The following is a 23,577-nucleotide window of genomic DNA, read 5'->3' as shown; positions in this document are numbered from 1 at the left end:
CGGGTAGAAGGAAGTGGTCGGGACAAGCTGGAAGAAGAAATCACAATGGGTTGAGAGGGAGTCCCCACGTTCTGAGGAGGAGGAGGAGGAGGAGGAGGACGAGAGACGATTGCCCTGGCACCACCGGCCCTGGCCCGAGACTTTGCCTTAGCCTCCTGAACTCTCTGGTAAGATTCCTGAGCATTCTTCCTTGCCATATCTGCAAAAGAAATAATTAGCAAAATTTACAAGTCGGCAAACCTCAAGTCGACAGAAACAAGTCGGAAATAGGAAATGCATTTACTACCTAGTTGCGACCGAACAAAGGTCGGCGTCCCCTGGAGGAATTTCCTAGTGTCCAAGTATGGGGCTCTCCCCCACGCTTCTCAGAAAAACCCCACAACGGCCGCCTCCACCTCGTCCAGGTCATCTAGACCATACTTCTCACAAGGGGAGGCCTCCAGCCAATAAAGGGGAAAGCGAGGGGAAGAATGCTCATCCAGGAAAAAGGGGTGGTAACCCTCTACGGCTTGCACTTTGAAAAAGTAATTTTTGAAGTCATGAAAGGATTCGTCAAAAAGGGTGAAAATTCTCCGACCTTGTATGGCTCGGAAAGACACCCACTGTTGTTTGTTATTTAGCCCACTAAAGGGCTTAGTCATGTAAAAGAGAAAGAAGAAAATCCTCAAAGAGGTCGGAAAGTCCAAAGCGTGACTAACAAACTGATAAATTTTCAGAAAACCCCAAGAATTGGGGTGAAGTTGAGTAGGGGCAACTCGACAGTGGTGCAAAACAGATACTTCAAAATCCGAGAAAGGAAGAAAAACACCCAAGCGGGTGATCATACATTCATACATAAAGAAAAAATGAGGGGCCGCCTCATTGGCCCTCCCAAAACAAACCCGGTCTTCCGGACCCGGGGTTATCAACTCATATTTTGGCTCGTCCTCCTCTGAAGTACAAAGCCTGTGGTGAGTACGAAGATGAGTAATAAACTCAGCGTCGACCAAGGGTTCCTCCCCTAGGACTGTGACATCAACCCACTGAGAAAGAACATCTACAGAAGCCATTTTCTTTTTTTATGAAAGGTGACAAAAACCTACAAAAAGAAAAAAGAAAAGAAAAATCAAAAAACACGGTCCCTAAAGGGAGGGGATACGAAGCCAAAATCTACAGACCAACCTACCTACCCACAAAACAAAAGCATGCAAACACAAGGCATGACGTAAAAGAAGCAAAGCTAACCTTTATCCGAAAAGTGAAGGTTGGAAGAAACAGAAGTCTCCAAGCGCAAGAATGCAGCACGAACAAGGAAAGAAGAAGTTTGAAAGATTGTGGAAACGGAAAAATGAAAGAGAGGGAAAGTATTTATAAACATGTGCCCCAATAATAAAGGTCCAGGTCCAAATAAAAGGCCTAGTCCAAAGGATTAAGCCTAGCTAAGTACCGACCTTCACATAAGAAGTCGGTATCAACCACGACTTACTCTAAAGAAGTCGGACATGAGATTAGCTGGCAGATAAACACTCATTCAAATGAGTAACCGCCCCTAAAATCTCTCTAACCACTTCATAAAGCCATATCTTAACCTCCCTAAGATAATGGGACGGTTAACACCCTAAAGATACGGCACTACTCCAACGGTGGTTATTGGCTCACCACTATAAATACACTGACACCCCTCAGGTATCTCTAAGCCCAATACTCTCTAGACCTGCTAACACCCTTGCTAACTTAGGCATCGGAGTGTCTTTGCAGGTACCACCCCCCCCCCATTCACTCACGCATACAAGTCGGAAGGAGGTTCCAGCGTGCAAACCAGCTCGGAGTCTACCATCCGCGGAAGATTAGGCCAACGTACGCTATCTATTTTATTCATCTCCGGTTACCCACCGTAACACAAACTATCCTCATTATTATTATTATTATTATCATAATAATGTAAACTAGCTAACGTTATAAACATATATATGCATGTAAAGCTAACAATCATCTACATAATGTAAATATTATCATTTATTTACTAAAATAGCTAACATTAACACACAAATATTATTATTTTTATATTTATATTTAACTTGAAAGGAAAAAAATTAAATATAATGATTGCAGGGAGTCCAGGGAGTGAGACACGTGACATGCATTTTTGCAAGAAAAGAAAACACGCATACTGTGTGTCAGGATTCAAGAAGGTAATATCCAATTCCCGACCCTAAAAGGTGCTTCCCTATATTTACTCTCATTCTCTCTCAACTTCAAACCACACTCTCATTCTCATACTCTCCTGAAAAAACCTGCTCCTTTCGAAATGTTCATCAGAAAGTTATTCAACAGAGTTGAAGACATTTTCAAAGAGCGGAACGACCCGCTTATATGGAGTAGAGAGTTGGAACGACATTTCGGTGGGTCGTACTCCTATGCTTGCATGAGAGCTCGACCTGGACCCCAACTTGAGTTCAGTCATGTAGAGCTTGGCTCTAGAGCAACTTTCGTAGGGATTTATGATGGCCACAATGGTCCCAAGGTGGCTTCGCATGCTTATGAAAACCTTTTTGATCCTTTAATTGAAAAATAAGTGATTATTTATTTTCATTTGGTTGCTGTTCTTTTGTTTTCAATCTTGTTTTGGGAGTGATTTTATTTTATGAGCAGATAACATTTTAAGGGAGCGAATAATCGACGAAGAGAAGATGACTCAAGCAGTAGATGCCATGGAGAACCAAATTATAGCGCTTTCAAGGGAGGATATAACCCAAAAGTTTGCCATTTTTGGATCATGTTACTTGATTGTTTTAATATACAGGGACCTACTTTATGTTAGAAATCTTGGTGACGAAAAATGAGTTCTTAGACGTAAGTATGGTAGCACATTTGTTACGAACCAAATTAATGATGTTGATAATCATCAAGACGAACCTGCAAGATTTCATTTTCAACGCCAACATCCTGAGGCACATGCATTTACTGCGGATGATTCCGGAGTCTTTTTGGTTAAAGGCAAAGTTAAGGTAACAGTATCATAAATAGGAAATAATAACATATAGTCGTGTAGCATTGTTTTATTTTTTAGTTGTAATTTTATTTTTTGTATCTTATTCATATCATTTCAGGTCACTAAATCTTTAGGGGATGCATATCTCAAGTATGATGATTGTGCAGTTCAAACTCCCGATTTAGTGCGTTTTCATATTCCAGGACCAACGAGTAGGCCTTACCTTACTGTTGAAGTGCAAAGCCCAACACAAACATGTAGACTCCTTAGCAAGCCGGCAAAATTTGTCATAATAGCTTCAAATGGCCTTTGGGACTTTTTGTCCAATGAAGAAGCGACGATAATCGTCCAAACTCATCCGAAAGAAGGGATTGCACGTATACTGATCCAGGAGGCACAAAAGGTGAAAGCGAGAATTAATCGTTACGCATACATCAATCTTCGAAACAATACAAATAATCAAAATGAGGTCCACGATTGATTTGATAGTCGTAGTAGTTTTTCTAAATTCTAAAAAATTAGTCAGGAGAAACGTGGCAATAACAAAGGTATCTGTACGAGCATTCAGTGAAGTCAATCAAAATTCAACGATCGCAGTTGTAAATGAGTTAATGCCTTAAGAGAGTCCAAAGGGGTTTTCACCTTTTATTTTTTATCTTGTTAGTTCTTATTTCTACTGTCTAAATTTTGCTTATAGAATAGCTATTTATTTCCCAGTTTAAATCAAACTATTTTAATGATTGCCTTTAAATTGTGAGTTAATTAGGAAAAAGAACTTCACTCTTATCACAACATATATACTTAATTCATGAATTGCTTGATTTTAATTATAACTAGAAGCAACGGTTAATTATATTTTAACAAAGACTCTAATTAATAATTATCTCTAATAATTTAATTTTTTAGATTATTTCAATAATTTGTTCAAATTGCTATCTATTCTATTATAAGTATAATTTATACATTAAACCAAAAATTGTAATTTATTTTTGCTTATAATTTAAAACAATTAATCAAATCATCCACAAACTAACCTCTACTAATTTATTTATTAACATTGTTTAATTAATTCATTATGACACTAACACTAAATAAAAACTACCTAGAAATCCAAAATCAGTTGTTATCAAGAATTTCAACTAACAAACTAAATTCTAATTACGTATTCTACTAATAAATACAATTAGTAAATCTATAAAATAAATCTAATTATGTCATAACAAATATAATACTAACTATTATTCATCACCAAATTATTATTATTATTATTATTATTATTATTATTATTATTATTTAAACTAGCTAACGTTATAAACATATATATGCATTAAATCTAACAATCATCTACATAATGTTAATATTATCATTTATTTACTAAGATAGCTAACATTAACGCACAAATATTATTAATTATATATTTATATTTAACTTGAAAGGAAAAAAATTAAATATAATAATTGCAGGGAGTCCAGGGAATGAGACACGTGACATGCACTTTTGCAAGGAAAGAAAAGATGCATATTGTGTCAAGATTCAAGAAGGCAATATCCAACCTCCAGCCCTAAAAGATGATTCCCTATATTTACTCTCATTCTCTCTCAGCTTCAAACCACACTCTCATTCTCATACTCTCCTTAAAAAACCTGCTCCCTTCGAAATGTTCATCAGAAAGTTATGCAACAGAGTCGAAGACATTTTCACAGAGCGGAACGACCCGCTTATATGGAGTAGAGAGTTGGAACGACATTTCGGTAGGTCGTACTCCTATGCTTACGTGAGAGCTCGACCTCGACCCCAACTTGAGTTCAGTCATATAGAGCTTGGCTCTAGAGTAACATTTGTAGGAATTTATGATGGCCACAATGGTCTCTGTTAATTATAGCCACTTCCTGTCAGCAAGTTTGAGCTATTGAGGCAGAAAATTGGAGTTTGCAGATCCTAAAGCAAGGAGGAGTGTTAATTATTTGCTTTTGGACTGCATTAAGTTTTTTTTTATTATTGTTTCAGTTTGTTGTTTTAGTCAATTAGTGGTTCCTGCACTTTAGGAGAAAAGTAGTTTTTGTTATTCCACTTCCTTATCTAGTGGGTATGTGGCAGTTTCTGTTCATCCCACTTCCTAGTTTAGTGGTGATGTGGTAGTGTCATGGATTAAAATCCTATAAATGTACTGCTTCAGTAAAGTAAAAATGTGTGATTCCCATTCCTTTCACCTACGTATTTTTCTTATATCTCTGTCCTAAATATTTCTGTTTATACCATAAACCAACAAATTGGTATAAGAGCTTCGTGGTCCTTCAACTCTACTATGGACTTGGAAGCACACAGCAGGGACAATAATGAAAGAGCAACACACAAGGACAACAAGGGTAATCAAAGAAAAACCGGAACAATCATAGGGATTACTATTGGTGCATGTGCTTTAATTGGTGTTTTTGGGCTAGCTTTTCTTATGGGATGGAAGCTGAGGAGGAAAAGAGGAGTGGAGAATGTAATTAACCTTGCAATGGACAGAGATTTTGAGAGAAGCACTGGACCAAGGAGGTTTTCCTATGCAGAACTTTCTAGAGCAACTTATAACTTTGCAAATGAGCATAAAATTGGTAAGGGGGGTTTTGGGGAAGTCTACAGAGGGTTTTTGAGAGACCTTAACATGCATGTTGCCATCAAGAGGATATCTCAGGGATCTCAACAAGGTGTGAGGGAGTATGCATCTGAAGTCAAGATCATTAGTCAACTGAGGCATAGGAATTTGGTTCAACTCGTTGGTTGGTGTCATGAGCAGAATGAGCTTCTACTGGTTTATGAGTTCGAGGAAAATGGAAGTTTAGATTCTTATCTGTTCAAAGGTGGGGGGTTATTAAAATGGGAAGTAAGATACAACATTGCTAGAGGCTTGGCTTCAGCTTTATTTTACTTGCATGAAGAGTGGGAGCAGTGTGTGCTTCATAGGGACATCAAACCCAGCAATGTTATGTTGGATTCCAATTTCAATGCAAAGCTTGGAGATTTTGGGTTAGCCAGATTGATGGACCACAAAGCAAGTTCGAAAACAACGAATTTAGCAGGAACATTTGGTTACTTGTCACCGGAAGCTGCAACGAGAGGGAAGACTAGTAAAGAGTCAGATGTATACAGTTATGGAATTGTTGCATTGGAGATAGCATGTGGAAGAAGGGTGGTTGAACAAAATGTGAATGAAGAGCAGATATACTTGGTGGATTGGGTTTGGGAACTGTATGGCAAAGGTGATATACTTAAAGCAGCAGATCCAAGATTAGAGTTGGGAGCATTTGAAGAAGAGGAAATGAAGAGGCTAATGACAGTTGGGCTTTGGTGTACTCACAGTGATTACCTTAAAAGGCCATCAATGAGACAAACGCTTCAAGTGCTCTATTTTGAAGTTCCATTGCCAAATCTCCCATCACAGGGTACTGATGCACCTAACTCTGTCAGATCTTTGCTTCCTGGGAATAATAGCCAAACACAGCCTTCAACTTCTTCAAGCAGTAGCTCCTTCACTGTTGGGTCTACACACTCCAACAATAAGGCTTCTAAACTCGTTTCTCCAGCTTCTCAACCTCTACGTACATTCTAAGTTATATCAGTATATCACCTTCAGTTTTTGCTTTTTGATGTTTTAGTTTCCAATTTAAAGTAAAATTCCACACGTGTGCTTGTCTTTCGTACTGAACCAGTTCTCTTTCTCTCTACTCTTATTATTTTCCTTCTCTTGCAACATTGCATTGGAAATTCAAAATGCCATTATCGCATAAAGAATTCTTAACTCACAAGCATAATAATGATTTATGAATTCATAAAGATGGATTTATATTATATTTGTTTTTGTTGTGAATCCATTTTGCAAGCTCATTCAGATATGATTACTCTTCCCAAGGCTTTGAAAGACAAAACTCCTTTTGAGGCTTGGTATGGATATAAGCCTTCACTAACCTTTCTTAAAGTGTTTGGTTGTGTTTGTTTTGCACATGTTCCACAGGTTAAGCGCGACAAGCTTGACAAGAAAGCAATTCCGGGTATTTTTGTGGGTTATAGTTCTGTTTCAAAAGCCTACAAAGTGTATCATCCTCAATCTGGAAAGTTGACTGTGTCTAGGGATGTGCATTTCAATGAAGATCAACAATGGGATTGGAAGAACCCACGAAAAATAATTGGACCTTGTAACAATATTGAAGATGATTATGGCGGAAACCAAACAACAGAGTTGTGTCAAAATGAATTAGAAGATGATCATCCCATCAGAGGCACAAGACTGCTGTCAGACATTTATCAAAGATGCAATGTAGCAGTATGCGAACCTAGTTGCTGTGAAGAAGCACTCAAGGATCCAAAATGGAAAAAGGCAATGGAGGATGAGATTTCAATGATTCAAAAAAACAACACATGGGAAAAGGTTGACAAGCCTCAAGACAGAAAAGTTATTGGAGTTAAATGGGTGTTCAGAACAAAGCTTAATGCGGATTGCTCTATCAATAAATACAAGGCCAGACTTGTAGTAAAAGGGTATGCACAAATTTTTGGTGTTGATTATTCTGACACGTTTGCACCAGTGTCCAGATTAGATACAATTAGATTGGTGTTAGCAGTTGCTGCTCAACAAGGCTGGAAAGTATTCCATTTAGATGTCAAATCAGCTTTTTTAAATGGAGTTTTACAAGAAGAGATATATGTGGAGCAGCCAGAGGGATTTGTTATGCATGGAGAAGAAGATAAAGTCTATCTACTAAAAAAAGCCCTTTATGGATTAAAACAAGCACCAAGAGCTTGGTACAGTAGGATAAATGAACACCTATTGAGCATAGGCTTTGTAAAAAGCTTGTCTGAGGCCACTCTTTATGTAAAACATAAGGGAAAAAATTTTCTCATAGTTTCCCTCTATGTTGATGATCTTTTAGTAACTGGAGATGATACAAGTTTGGTTGAAGAATTCAAGCAAGAAATGATACAAGTTTTTGAAATGACTGATCTTGGTCTTATGTCTTATTTTCTTGGAATTGAGATCAAACAAAATGAGGATGATGTGTTCATATGTCAAAAAAAATATGCTAAGGAAATCTTAAAAAAATTCCAGATGGAGGAGTGCAAAGCGGTTAGCACACCAATGAACTAAAAGGAGAAGCTGAGCAAAGAAGATGGTGCTGATAAAGTTGATGAAGGCTATTACAGGAGCTTGATTGGATGTTTAATGTATCTCACTGCAACAAGGCCGGACATTTTGTTTGCTGTAAGCCTTCTCTCTCGATTTATGCATTGTGCTAGTAAAATGCATTTAAAGGCAGCAAGAAGGGTATTGAGATATATTAAAGGTACTGTTGATTATGGTGTGAAGTTTGAGAGCTGTCAAAATTTCAAGTTGTGTGGATTCTCTGATAGTGACTGGGCTGGATCCATTGATGACATGAAGAGCACTTCCGGATATTGTTTCAGTTTAGGCTCAGGAGTTTTTTCATGGTGCACAAAGAAGCAGGAGACAGTAGCACAATCCACTGCAGAATCTGAATTCATAGCAGCAACAGCAGCTGTAAATCAAGTTTTGTGGCTGAAAAAGATCTTATGTGATTTACATCTCCAACAGAATCACAAGACAGAAGTGTTTATCGACAACCAGGCAGCAATTGCGATTTCAAAGGATCCAGTGTGTCATGGCAAGACTAAACATTTTAACATCAAGCTCTACTTCTTAAGAGAGATGCAGCAAAATGGAGAAATAACTTTGGTTTATTGCAGGTCAGAAGATCAATTGGCAGATTTGTTTACAAAGCCACTTCCTGTCAGCAAGTTTGAGCTATTGAGGCAGAAAATTGGAGTTTGCAGATCCTAAAGCAAGGAGGAGTGTTAATTATTTGCTTTTGGACTGCATTAAGTTTTTTTTTTTATTATTGTTTCAGTTTGTTGTTTTAGTCAATTAGTGATTCCTGCACTTTAGGAGAAAAGTAGTTTTTGTTATTCCACTTCCTTATCTAGTGGGTATGTGGCAGTTTCTGTTCATCCCACTTCCTAGTTTAGTGGTGATGTGGTAGTGTCATGGATTAAAATCCTATAAATGTACTGCTTCAGTAAAGTAAAAACGTGTGATTCCCATTCCTTTCACCTACGTATTTTTCTTATATCTCTGTCCTAAATATTTCTGTTTATACCATAAACCAACAGTCTCGAGGTGGCTTCGTATACTTATGAGAACCTTTTTGATCATTTAATTGGAAAATAAGTGATTATTTATTTTCATTTGGTTGCTGTTCTTGTGTTTTCTATCTTGTTTTTGGGGTGATTTATTTTATGAGCAGATAACATTTTAAGGAAGCGAATAATCGATGAAGAGAAGATTTCTCAAGCAGTAGATGTCATGGAGAACCAAATTATAGCGCTTTCAAGGGAGGATATAACCCAAAAGTTTGCCACTGTTGGATCAAGTTGCTTGATTGTTTTAATATACAGAGACCTACTTTATGTTAGAAATGTTGGTGACGAAAAATGCATTCTTGGACATAAGTATGGTAGCACATTTGTTACGGACCAAGTTAACGATGTTGATAATCTTCAAGATGAACCTGCAAGATTTCATTTTCAACGCCAACATCCTGAGGCGCATGCATTTACTGCGGATGATTCCGGAGTCTTTTTGGTCAAAGGCAAGTTAAGGTAACAATATCATAAATTGAAAATAATAACATATATTCGTGTAGCATTATTTTATTTTTTAGTTACAATTTTATTTTCTTGTATCTTATTCATATTATTTCAGGTCACTAAATCTTTTAGGAATACATATCTCAAGAATGATGATTGTGCAGTTCAAGCTCCCGATTTAGTGCGTTTTCATATTCCAAGACCAATGCGTAGGCCTTACCTTATTGCTGAAGTGCAAAGCCCAACACAGATAGGTAGACTCCTTAGCAGGCCAGCAAAAATTGTCATAATTGCATCAAATGGCCTTTGGGACTTTTTGTCCAATGAAGAAGCGACAATAATCATCCAAACTCATCCGAAAGAGGAGATTGCACGTATACTGATCTAAGAGAAGCACAAAAGGTGGCAGCGAGAATTAATTGTTACGCATACATCAATCTTCGAAACACTACAAATAATCGAAATGAGGTCGACGATGATATGACAGTCGTAGTAGTTTTTCTAAATTCTAAAAAATTAGTCAAGAGGAATGAGGCAATACCAAAGGTAGCATTCAGTGAAGTCAATCAAAATTCAAAGTTCGCAGCTGTAGATGAATTAATGCTTTAAGAGAGTGAAAAGGGGTTAGAGGTGGCAACATGTACCCTACCCGTGGGTACCCAACCTGATCCGCAGCGGGTAGGGTATGGTGCGGGTTAGATTCTCGTGCGGGTCGGGTAGGGTGCGGGTTGAGCCTCAACCCTACCTGACCAACCCGCACCCTATATGTGTATATGATATATATTTATATAAAAATATGTTTCAAGTGGATGTTGAACCAAAGATCTCTCACTAAATGTAAAAGATCCTTAGCCACTAAAAAAAAATAATTAATTGATAATTTAATATTTTTTTTAGATAAAAGTCAATTCTATTTTAAATTATCATGAAATTATATAATAATTTTGCATCTTTTTTATAACCCGCGGGTAGTGTCGATTACCCGTGGGTTGAGAGCGGGTACGGTTAGGGTTGGGATATTCTCAACCCACGGGTAGGGTAGGGTTGAGTTTATATAAAAATCTCAACCCGCGGGTAGGGTTAGGGTTGGCTTCAAACCCTACCCTATCCTATCCGTTGCCACCCTTAAAAGGGGTTTTCACTTTACATTTTTTATCTTGTTGGTTCTTATTTCTACTGTCTAAGTTTTGCTTATGGAATTGCTATTTCTTTCCCAGTTTAAATTAAATTATTTTAATGTTTGCCTTCAAATTGTGAGTTAATTAGGAGAAAAAACTTCACTTTTATAACAACATATATACTTGATTCATGAATTGCTTGATTTTAATTATAATTAGCAGCGAAATATGAATTCTGGTATCTAACATAACAGTTAATTATATTTTAACAAAAGCCCTAATTAATAATTATCTCTAATAATTTAATTATATAGATTATGACTAATTCATTATGACACTAACACTAAATAAAAACTACCAAGAAGTCCAAAATCAGTTGTTATCAAGAATTTCAACTAACAAACTAAATTCCAATTACGTATTCTACTAATAAATACAATTAGTAAATCTATAAAATAAATCTAATTATGTATATATATATGCATGTAAAGCTAACAATCATCTACATAATTTTAATATTATCATTTATTTACTAAGATAGCTAACATTAACGCCCAAATATTATTATTTTTATATTTATATTTAACTTGGAAGGAAAAAAATTAAATATAATGATTACAGGCAGGGAGTGAGACACGTGACATGTATTTTTGCAAGAAAAGAAAAGACACAATCTGTGTCAAGATTCAAGAAGGCAATATCCAATCTCCGGCCCTAAAAGGTAAAACTCTCATTCTCTCTCAGCTTCAAACAACACTCTCATTCTCATACTCTCCTGAAAAAACCTGCTCCTTTCGAAATGTTCATCAGAAAGTTATGCAACATAGTCGAAGACATTTTCACGGAGCGAAACGACCCGCCTATATGGAGTAGTGAGTTGGAACGACATTTCGGTGGATCGTACTCCTATGCTTGCATGAGAGCTCGACCTAGATGCCAACTTGAGTTCAGTCATCTAGAGCTTGGCTCCAGAGCAACTTTCGTAGGGATTTATGATAGCCACAATGGTCCCGAGGTGGCTTCGCATGCTTATGAGAATCTTTTTTATCATTTAATTGGTAAATAAGTGATTATTTAATTTTGTTTGGTTGCTGTTCTTGTGTTTTCTATCTTATTTTTGGGGTGATTTTATTTTATGAGGAGATAACATTTGAATGGAACGAATAGTCGATGAAGAAAAGATAACTCAAGCAGTAGATACCATGGAGAACCAAATTATAGCGCTTTCAAGGGAGGATATAACCCAAAAGTTTGCCACTGTTGGATCATGTTACTTGATTGTTTTAAAATACAAGGACTTACTTTATGTTAGAAATCTTGGTGACGAAAAATGCGTTCTTGGACGTAAGTATGGTAGCAAATCTGTTACAATGAACCTGCAAAATTTCATTTTCAACGCTAACATCCTGAGGCGCATGCATTTACTGCGGATGATTCCGGAGTCTATTTGGTCAAAGGCAAAGTTAAAGTAACATTATCATAAATAGGAAATAATAACATATAGTCGTGTAGTATTATTTTATTTTTTAGTTGCAATTTTATTTTCTTGTATCTTATTCATATCATTTCAGGTCACTAAATTTTTAGGGGATGCGTATCTCAAGTATGATAATTGTGTAGTTCAAGCTACCGATTTAGTGCGTTTTCATATTCTAGGACCAACGAGTAGGCCTTACCTTACTGTTAAAGTGCAAATCCCAACACAGACAGGTAGACTCCTTAGCAAGCCAGCAAAATTTGTCATAATTGCTTCAAATGGCCTTTGGGACTTTTTGTTCAATGAAGAAGCGACGAAAATCGTCCAAACTCATCTGAAAATGGGGATTGCACGTATACTGATGCAGGAGGCACAAAAGGTGGCAGCGAGAATTAATCGCTACGCATACATCAATCATCGAAACAATACAAATAATCGAAATGAGGTCTACGATGATATGACAGCCGTAGTAGTTTTTTTAAATTCTAAAAAATTAATCCGGAGGAACGAGGCAATACCAAAGGTATCTGTGCAAGCATTCAGTGAAGCCAATCAAAATTTAAGGTTCGCAGCTGTAGATGAGTTAATGCCTTAAGAAGGTGGAGAGAGATTTTCACTTTTCATTTTTTATCTTATTGGTCCTTATTTCTATTGTCTAAATTTTGCTTATGTAATTGATATTTCCTTCTCAGTTCAAATCAAACTGTTTTAATGTTTGCCTTCAAATTGTGAGTTAATTAAGAGAAAGAACTTCACTTTTATCACAACACATATACTTGATTCATGAATTGCTTGATTTTAATTATAATTAGCAGCGAAATATGAATTTCGGTATCTAACGTAACGGTTAATTATATTTTAACAAAGACCCTAATTAATAATTATCTATAATAATTTAATTATTTAGATTATGACAATAATTTGTTCAAATTTCTATCTATTCTATTATAAGTATAGTTTATACATTAAACCAAAAATTCTAATTTATATTTGCATATAATTTAAAACAATTAATCAAACCATCTACAAACTAACCTCTATTAATTTATTTATTAACATTGTTTAATTAATTCATTATGACTCTAACACTAAATAAAAACTACCAAGAAATTCCAAATCAGTTGTTATCAAGAATTTCAACTAACAAACTAAATTCCAATTACGTATTCTACTAATAAATACAATTAGTAAATCTATAAAATAAATCCAATTATGTTATAACAAATATAATACTAATTATTATTCACCACCAAATTATTATTATTATTATTATTATTATTATTATTATTATTATTATTATTATAATGTAAACTAGCTAACGTTTTAAACATATATATGCATCTAAATCTAACAATCATCTACATAATGTTAATAATATCATTTATTTACTAAGATAGCTAACATTAACACACAAATATTATTAATTATATATTTATATTTAACTTGAAAGGAAAAAAAATAAATATAATGATTACAGGGAGTCCAGGGAGTGAGACACGTGACATGGATTTTTGCAAGGAAAGAAAAGACATAATGTGTCAAGATTCAAAAAGGCAATATCCAATCTCCGACCCTAAAAGGTGCCTCCCTATTTTTACTCTCATTCTCTCTCAGCTTCAAACCACACTCTCATTCTCATACTCTCCTTAAAAAACCTGCTCCCTTCGAAATGTTCATCAGAAAGTTATGCAACAGAGTCAAAGACAATTTCACGGAGCAGAACAACCCACTTATATGGAGTAGACAGTTGGAACAATATTTCGGTGGGTTGTACTGCTATGCTTACGTGATAACTCGATCTGGACCCCAACTTGAGTTCAATCATGTAGAGCTTGGCTCCAGAGTAACTTTCGTAGGGATTTATGATTGCCACAATGGTCCCGAGGTGGCTTCGTATGCTTATGCGAACCTTTTTTATCATTTAATTGGAAAATTAGTGATTATTTATTTTCATTTCATTATTGTTCTTATGTTTTCTATCTTGTTTTTGGGGTGATTTAATTTTATGAGCAGATAACATTTTAAGGAAGCAAAAAAACGATGAGGAGAAGATTTCTCAAGCAGTAGATGACATGGAGAACCAAATTATAACGCTTTCAAGGGAGGATATAATCCAAAAGTTTGCCATTGTTGGATCATGTTGTTTGATTGTTTTAATATACAGGGACCAACTTTATGTTAGAAATGTTGGTGACGAAAAATGCGTTCTTGGACGTAAATATGGTAGCACATTTGTTACGGACAAACTTAACTATGTTGATAATCTTCAAGATGAACCTGCAAGATTTCATTTTCAACGCCAACATCCTGAGGCGCATGCATTTTCTGCAGATGATTCCGGAGTCATTTTGGTCAAAGGCAAGTTAAGGTAACAGTATCATAAATTGGAAATAATAACATATTCGTGTAGCATTGTTTTATTTTTTAATTGCAATTTTATTTTCTTGTATCTTATTTATATCATTTCAGGTCACTAAATCTTTAGAGGATGCATATCTCAAGAATGATAATTGTGCAGTTCAAGCTCCCAATTTAGTGTGTTTTCATATTCCAGAACCAATGAGTAGGCCTTAGCTTACTACTGAAGTGCAAAGCTTAACACAGACAGGTAGACTCCTGAAGTGCAAAGCTTAACACAGACAGGTAGACTCCTTAGCAGGCCAGCAAAATTTGTTATAATTGCATCAAATGACCTTTGGGACTTTTTGTCCAATGAAGTAGCGACAATAATCATCCAAACTCATCCGAATGAGGGGATTGCACGTATACTGATCCAGGAGACGCACAAAAGGTGGAAGCGAGAATTAATAGTTACACATACATCAATCTTCGAAACAATACAAATAATCGAAATGAGGTCCACGATGATATAACAGTTGTAGTAGTTTTTCTAAATTCTAAAAAATTAGTCAGGAGGAACGAGGCAATACTAAAGGAATCTATATGAGCATTCAGTGAAGTCAATCAAAATTCAAGGTTCGCAGTTGTAGATGAGTTAATGCCTTAAGAGAGTGGAAAGGGATTTTCACTTTTCATTTTTTATCTATGTTGGTTCTTATTTCTACTGTCTAAACTTTGCTTATGAAATTGCTATTTCTTTCCCAGTTTAAATCAAACTATTTTAATGTTTGCCTTCAAATTGTGAGTTAATTAGGAGAAAAAAATTCACTTTTATCACAACATATATACCTGATTCATGAATTGCTTGATTTTAATTATAACTAGCAGCAAAATATGAATTTCGGTATCTAATGTAACAGTTAATTATATCTTAACAAAGACACTAATTAATAATTATCTCTAATAATTTAATTATATAGATTATGACAATAATTTGTTCAAATTTCTATCTATTCTATTATAAGTATGGTTTATACATTAAACCAAAAATTCTAATTTATATTTGCTTATAATTTAAAACAATTAATCAAATCATCCACAAACTAACCTCTACTAATTTGTTTATTAACATTGTTTAATTAATTCATTATGACACTAACACTAAATAAAAACTAACAAGAAATCCAAAATCAGTTGTTATCAAGAATTTCAACTAACAAACTAAATTCCAATTACGTATTCTACTAACAAATACAATTAGTAAATTTGTCATAATTGCTTCAAAATTTGTCATTATTATTATTATGTAAACTAGCTAATGCTATAAACATATATATGCATGTAAAGCTAACAATTATCTACATAATGTTAATATTATCATTTATTTACTAAGATAGCTAACATTAACGCACAAATATGATTATTTATATATTTATATTTAACTTAAAAGGAAAAAAAATTAAATATAATGATTGCAAGGAACCCAGGAAGTGAGACCCGTGACATGCATTTTTGCAAGAAAAGAAAAGACACATACTGTGTCAAGAGTCAAGAAGGCTGCTAAAGAAGCTGTGTGGATGAAGAAGTTCATAAACGAGCTTGGTGTGGTTCCTTCAATTAAAGAACCACTTCCATTACTGTGCGACAATAATGGAGCCATTGCACAAGCAAAAGAGCCAAGATCACATCAAAAAATTAAGCATATCTTGAGAAGGTATCATTTGATAAGAGAGATAGTTGAACCTAGAGACGTTAAAATTCAAAAGGTTGCTGGGAAGGATAATGCAGCAGACCCAGTCTTCGTTTGATGAAGATTAATAGATCTCATTTATTAAATTATATATTTAAATGGTATCTATAGAGATATAATCATTGAACTGACTCACTCTAAGAATTTCTAATGGTTATAATTACTGTATATTTGTCAATATGATATTCTTATGATGAACATAATATTAGAATTTTTCTTTGACCTACGACTATCATAGTAATTAACAATGTCTTTGTTATATTTTGATTCCGTACACCTAACACCCTACGGTGTTAATTGAAATGGACATTGGGTATGATTTAAATACTTGTAGAATTAATAATTAGTCAAAATGGAATCCATCAACTATGGTAATGAGTTTGAGCTCTACGATTATAATGAATGAAATAAATAATGCCTTGGTCAAGGGGTTTGAATGAATTAAGAAATGAGTTCCTTAAGTCATTCATCATTCATTATAATAATGATAACAAGTTAGAGTTTGACAATCAAACCGTACTCTAAAAGTTAGCAAAAAGCTGAAAAGATGGAAGGAGTTGTATTTTTGTTCATCTTGGGTTCTTAGTAAAAAATATTATTACTTCATACTATCGGGTTGTCAAGGAGCGTTGCTAGACGCCAACCTTGATTAGTAAATTTAGTATGACTAATATATTACCTGCTTAGTATTGAACCTACGGGGTCACACAATAATGAGTGTTCTAATCCTTGGTAAATAATCATTTAATTATTATTTTGATTAGATCAAATAAATAATTATATTAATTCAAATGGAGTATTATTATATTCTTTGCTAACACCATGAATATAATAATATTATAATTGAGAATATTAAATAATTAATTATTTATTCTATGATGAGTTTTAAATATGGATAAGATCCTAACTGATTTTGTTTCAAATTAAGTTGCAATTTAATTCACAAATCAGTCACCAATCTCATACTATATATGTGTATATGATAAAAGAAAGAAAACACAAGTTTTTCTCTTTTACCTCCACATACACAAATATTCCAATTCTTAATGAAGAATTACTGGTGCAAGGAGTTGCAAGAAATTTCTCAGTTAAATCCATTGGTCAAGAAGTTGACAACATGGATCAGTTTCGGTGTGAATACACATAGTACCTTCATACTATCAAAGGAGAAAGTTTTCATTTATTAGAGTATTCAAGTATTGGCATCTAACCCATCTTATTTCAATAAAATTTTAAGTACAAAATAGATCAATAGAATTACTTTATTACTTCTGCTGCGTGATATAAACACTTGTAATCCTACATTATCTTCTATAATGATTATTTTTCTTAGCATTTGAATTTTTAGATATTTTATTAGTTAGTGAAAAAAATTTATTATTTAAATATATAATAAAAAGTAGAGGAATAATTTATCATTCGAAACAACTTAAATAAACAACTTGAATATACTAAATAATACTAATTGATCCTAATTGATCCTAATTATATTCTAACAACACAAATCAAAATTAAACAAGTAGAGGAATAAAAAGCTACTTTTTCTTTTCTTTTGCAATATTATTTCAACTTCGTAATGCATTGATCCTACATATATATATCCTATCCTATACTACAAATAAAACAAAACTCTTCCAAAAGCTATACTAACTATAGTGTTATTTTGCAAACTCAAACATATAGTTAATTCCTCAAATATGAAGTCCTTAATTGAACTAGCATACATAGTTGAAACTGAACTGCAACAACAACAACAATAATCAATTTAATTTTATATATTAGATGAAACTGAATTTATGAGTAACACATAGCTAGCTAGCCCTTTAAATCAATTGATGAACTTAATTTAACTGCTATAATAACTAACGTATTAATTCAGATCTATATATATAAAAACTCTCAAGTGTGTCAAGTTGAAAGTTGAAACTAGAGTCGAATTTGATTTATCATGAATTGCAGTGCATGAATAAAGAGGGGGCAGAATGGGAATCAGAGGAAGAATGGAATAGAAGAGGGACGATGTAATTAGTAATGAGCAGATAAGGACAAAGAAGTTGCATTGAGGCATCTCTCTCTCTCTCTCTCTCTCAATACGGTTACACAGAAAATGAAAAGAGAAACCTGAAAGCCTAACCACATACAAACTAAAACTATACTCATTATATCATATATCATATCTCTCATCGCAATAATTCCCTCCTTTTTCTTGGTGACATAATTCCCTCCAATTATATATTATATATATTATACATACTTTGCATTCTTATTTTACTTTTATTTTAGGGTAAAATATATTTATTTTTCTGTGATTTTTTACAAAGGCATATTAGTATTTAATTTTATGTTTGACATTTTTTATTTTTATCAAAATTACTCTAAACATTAATTTTATTTAAAACATTTAAAAAATTATAAAAAATACTTTTTCAATTTGGTTAGAGCAGTGAAAGAGTTAGAACTATAACCGCTGAAACATGACTCAATGACAGTGGTAGAATACACAAACAGGTTTAGGAAACTCTGTTAGTTTTTCAAGATCTGTTAGGGTGCTTTGTTAACAAAAAAATAATTTAACCTCTCTATTAAACTTGCATTCATGAGTAACAAAATTATTCACTAAATCAATTTTTACTTAATTGTCATTATAACTGAGTTTCTTATTAATAATATCCAGACAAAATATTCATCTTATTTATAATAATACCTATTTATAAATATAATTAATAAATGAGTCTTTATCCTACACATATGCATAAACAAAACAGCCATAATTAATTATATTTTAACACAGGCGACACTAATTAATAACTATCTCTAATAAATTAATTATTTAAATTATGGTAATAATTAGTTCAAATTACTATCTATTCTATTATAAGTATAGTTTATATATTTAACCAAAAAATTTAATTTATATTTGCATATAATTTAAAACAATTAATCAAATTATCCACAAATTAATCTCTATTAATTTATTTATTAACATTGCTTAATTAATTCATTATGACATTAACACTAAATAAAAACTATCAAAAAATCCAAAATCAGTTGTTATCAAGAATTTTAACTAACAAACTAAATTCTAATTACGTATTCTACTAATAAATACAATTAGTAAATCTATAAAATAAATCCAATTCTGTCATAACAAATATAATACTAATTATTATTTACCACCAAATTATTATTATTATTAATGTAAACTAGCTAACGTTATAAACATAAATATGCATATAAAACTAACAATCATCTACATAATGTTAATATTATCATTTATTTATTAAGATAACTAACATTAACTCACAAATATTTTTATATTTATATTTATATTTATATTTAACTTGAAAGAAAAAAAAATATAATGATTGCAGGGAGTCCAGGGAGTGACACAGGTGTCATGTATTTTTGGAAGGAAAGAAAAGATGCATACTGTGTCAACTGTCAAGATTCAAGAAGGCAATATCCAAGTCTCATACTCTCACAGCTTCAAACTACACTCTCATTCTCATACTCTCTTGAAAAAACCTGCTCCTTTCGAAATGTTTATCAAAAAGTTATTCATGAGAGTCAAATGCATTTTTACAGAGCGGAACGACCCACTTATATGGAGTAGAGAGTTGGAATGACATTTCTGTGGGTCGTACTCATATGCTTGCGTGAGAGCTCGACCTGGACCCCAACTTGAGTTCAGTCATGTAGAGCTTGGCTCCAGAATAATTTTCGTAGGGATTTATAATGGTCACAATGGTTCCGAGGTGGCTTTGCATGCTTATGAAAACCTTTTTGATCATTTAATTGGTAAATAAGTGATTCTTTATTTTTATTTGGTTGCTGTTCTTGTGTTTTCTATCTTGTTTTTGGGGTGATTTTATTTTATAAGCATATAACATTTTAGCGGAACGAATAATCCACCAAGAGAAGATGACTCAAGTAGTAGATGCCATGGAGAACCAAGTTATAGCACTTTCAAGGGAGGATATAACCCAAAAGTTTTTTTTCCAAAGACAGTAGGTTATATTTCATTAATTATTGAAAAATGAAATACAAAGATGTCCAAAAGCAGGACAGCATAATAAAAAGTGGAGATTTTCCAAAAATACTGCACTAAAGGTATTCATCCAACGATGCGTGGTCGAAAAACGAAGAAAAATCTTAAAGAAAAAAATGATAAATCAAATTGAAATCAACTAAGAGCTTGCTTCATGGAGATGACAACCTAAACTGGGAGTCCTTTGGATTTCACGTAGCAACTTGACAGAGCTTGCTAGAATGGCAGACGGCATAGAAGTAGAACCTTCAAAAATCAACTGGTTGCGAGCTTTCCAGCAATTCTAGCAAATGATGGCAAGCAATTGAGGATTACGATCAGCATTCTTCAACGGGTTAAGTATCTCTATTGATGCAGTCCACCATATCCAAAAGTCGTTAGGACTCTGAGGGGGAAGACAGTCACGAAGATAACTCTGAGACTATACGTCTTTAATTCTAGAGCAATCGATCAAACAATGAGTGACTGTTTCTGTTGCTTCATGACAGCAGGGGCATATTGGTGATATAGATGGGATACAGTGATGAATCTGAGCAAGCACCGGAAGCCGGTCATGGAGAGTTTTCCAAATAAATAGCTTAATTTTGTGAGGCAAATTCAACTTCCATAAATCAATCCACGGCTTTTTCTGCTGCATATAATTAGCGCAAAGCTCCAGAGGTGGATGGTAAAATAAATAGCCAATTCTATAACCTGAAGCTGTATTATATTGCTTGGATTTGTTCAAATTCCATTGCAATTTGTCCCTACTCTGCTGAATTTTAACTAACAAAATCATGTTTGCAACGTCTTGGGAAAATAATTCTTGAATGAGATTCTGATTCCAATTCCTATCTTCAGTATTTAGATCTTTAACTCTTAGAACCAACTCAGAAATAGCCTGTCTATTTGACATGTCAGAAATCATTAAAGGATACAGAGGAGGCAACCAAGGATCCTCAAAGGTTTGGATATTCTCTCCAGTACCCACAGCCCAATTAAGACATTTTTCAACAATCTTTTGGCCTTCTAGTATGCTCCTCCATCCCCAAGAAGGTAAGAATCCAATTTCTGCCGTTATAGCATTATCATTGCTAAAGTATTTACCTCTTAGGATTTTGGATAATAAGGAAGTAGGCTGTGTTACGAGTCACCAAAACTGTTTGCCTAAAAGCGCTAAATTTTGGATTCTGAGATCTTTAAATCCACGGCCTCTTTCTTTTCATGGGCGAGGCTTAGTGTCCCAGCTAATCCAAGCCATCCGCCTTTCAGAACCTTTTTGTCCCCACCAGAACTGAGAAAGTAGAAAGTGAATTTTTGAAATTAAACAATCAGGCAACATGAAGCAAGACAATGTATAAATAGGAATAGCTTCTCCCACTGCCTTAAGCAATACGTGTCTACCACCTGACGATAGAAGATTGTGCCTCCACCCTTGGATTCTTTTTCAAACATTTTCTTTGATCATACTAAAAGAAGCCTTTTTCGATTTAGAGACTGTAGAAGGCAAACCAAGGTATTTATCCTGAGCCCCAATACGATTAATATTCATAGAGTTAGCCAGTAGTGTACGAGTAGTAGAGGGAGTATTGTGGCTAAAGAATACAGCAGATTTATTAAGATTTACCCTCTGGCCACTGATGCTTTCATAAGAATTCAATAAATGCAGGATATTTGAACATGATTCAGGATTAGCCTTACAGAATAAGATGGAATCATCAGCAAAGAGGAGGTGCTTTGCCTTGGGACATCGCCTATGTATCTGAAGACCCTAAATTAGTCCGTTTTGTTCTGCCTTGTATAGCAAGAAGGAGAGACCTTCTGCACAAAAAAGAAAAAGATAGGGAGATAGAGGATCTCCTTGTCGAATACCTCTATTTGGTTTGAAGAAATCATAAGGTTTTCCTTCCACAATAACAGAATAAGAAACAGTTGTCACTAATTCTCGAATCCACATGATCCACCGGGAGTCAAAACCAAAATTCTCCAATATAAATCAAAGAAAGTGCCATTCCACCCTATCATATGCCTTACTCATATCTAATTTTAGCGTCATTTCATTTTCATTTCCTCTTTTTTTGTTCTTCAAGTAATGCATACACTCGTGAGCAATTAGGATATTATCAGAGATTAATCTGCCTTTAATAAAAGCACTCTGCGTAGGGCTAATTAGTCTATTCATCATACCCTGAAGTCTATGTACAAATACTTTGGAGATAATCTTGTACAAGACTGAAGATAGGCTTATTGGTCTTACCTGAGTCATATCTTTAGCATCAGAAATCTTGGGAATAAGACAGATTTGAGTGTGGTTAAAACCCTTCAAAATTCTGCCCCGTGAAAAGAAACTCTTAACTGCTCGAAACACATCACCACTAAGTATATTCCAGAAGCTTTGAAAAAATTTTGCTGTCATACCATCATCTCTTGGAGCACTTTGAGGATGAATGCTAAATGTTGCATGTTTCACTTCCTCTATAGTCACTGGTCTTTGAAGCCTACGGTTTATGTGAGCTGTAACCTTAGGTTCAAAATCAGTAAACAGAAGTTCAAGGTTCTCATGACAAGTGGAGGAAAAGATGTCCTTGAAATAAGATTCAGCCATAGAAGCAATACCAGCATTTGAAGTAGCCACTTCACCATCACTACCAGTTAGTTGCCAAATTCTATTCCTTCGGGTTCGATTTCTAAATTTCTGATGGAAGAAAGCTGTATTCTGATCACCGGATTTGAGCCATTTGACTCTAGACTTATCTTTCCAATAAGATTCCTCATTTTGCAATGCTTTTTCAAGTTTGTCCTCTATTTCTGAAATAATGTCGCCTCCATGAATTCCTGCTAAACGAAGCTCCTCTAATTCAGACTGTAATAAATCAATCTCCACCTTCGAATTAGATTTGTGTTCTTGCTGCCATCTGACAATCTTATGCCGACAACACTTTATTTTTTGAGTTAAGATATACATGGATGAACCATCAATCTGTTCGTGCCAAACCTCTCTAACAATCTGCCTTATTTCATCATTGGAACACCATCTTTCTTGGAATTTGAATCGGCGTTTAGATCTCTCAGTCCTCGGATTAGAGTCTAAGAGAAGAGGGGAGTGATCTGAGCCTAATTCTGACAGTCTAATAACCGTTGCATCGGGATAGAGTTGCTGTCAATCAACTCCTACCAGGAATCGGTCCAGTCTTTCCTGTATCAACTCATCACCCATCCATCTATTCGACCAAGTAAATGGTCTTCCAA

At 34.3% G+C, this 23,577-nt stretch overlaps 3 protein-coding genes across 3 annotated transcripts; all 3 read left to right on the top strand.

Moving 5' to 3' along the window:
• Positions 1-2,287: 2,287 nt before the first annotated feature.
• Positions 2,288-3,452, top strand: LOC107494663 (probable protein phosphatase 2C 43). Its single transcript, XM_016115703.1, has 4 exons — positions 2,288-2,495; positions 2,632-2,737; positions 2,831-2,987; positions 3,090-3,452. Exons 1-4 carry the CDS (start codon positions 2,288-2,290, stop codon positions 3,450-3,452), a joined length of 834 nt encoding a protein of 277 aa, XP_015971189.1.
• A 1,824-nt stretch (positions 3,453-5,276) lies between these two features.
• LOC107494664 (L-type lectin-domain containing receptor kinase IX.1-like) lies at positions 5,277-6,662 on the top strand. The gene has a single exon (XM_016115704.3). It carries the CDS (start codon positions 5,277-5,279, stop codon positions 6,564-6,566), a length of 1,290 nt encoding a protein of 429 aa, XP_015971190.1. The 3' UTR covers positions 6,567-6,662.
• A 2,670-nt stretch (positions 6,663-9,332) lies between these two features.
• LOC107494665 (probable protein phosphatase 2C 43) lies at positions 9,333-10,004 on the top strand. Its single transcript, XM_021125890.1, has 2 exons — positions 9,333-9,628; positions 9,749-10,004. Exons 1-2 carry the CDS (start codon positions 9,333-9,335, stop codon positions 10,002-10,004), a joined length of 552 nt encoding a protein of 183 aa, XP_020981549.1.
• Positions 10,005-23,577: the final 13,573 nt, after the last annotated feature.

Source organism: Arachis duranensis, chromosome 6 (genome assembly GCF_000817695.3).
Source record: "Arachis duranensis cultivar V14167 chromosome 6, aradu.V14167.gnm2.J7QH, whole genome shotgun sequence".
Lineage (NCBI taxonomy): Eukaryota > Viridiplantae > Streptophyta > Magnoliopsida > Fabales > Fabaceae > Arachis > Arachis duranensis.
Note: the sequence above shows the minus strand (reverse complement) of the source record. Positions and strands in the feature narration are given on the sequence as shown.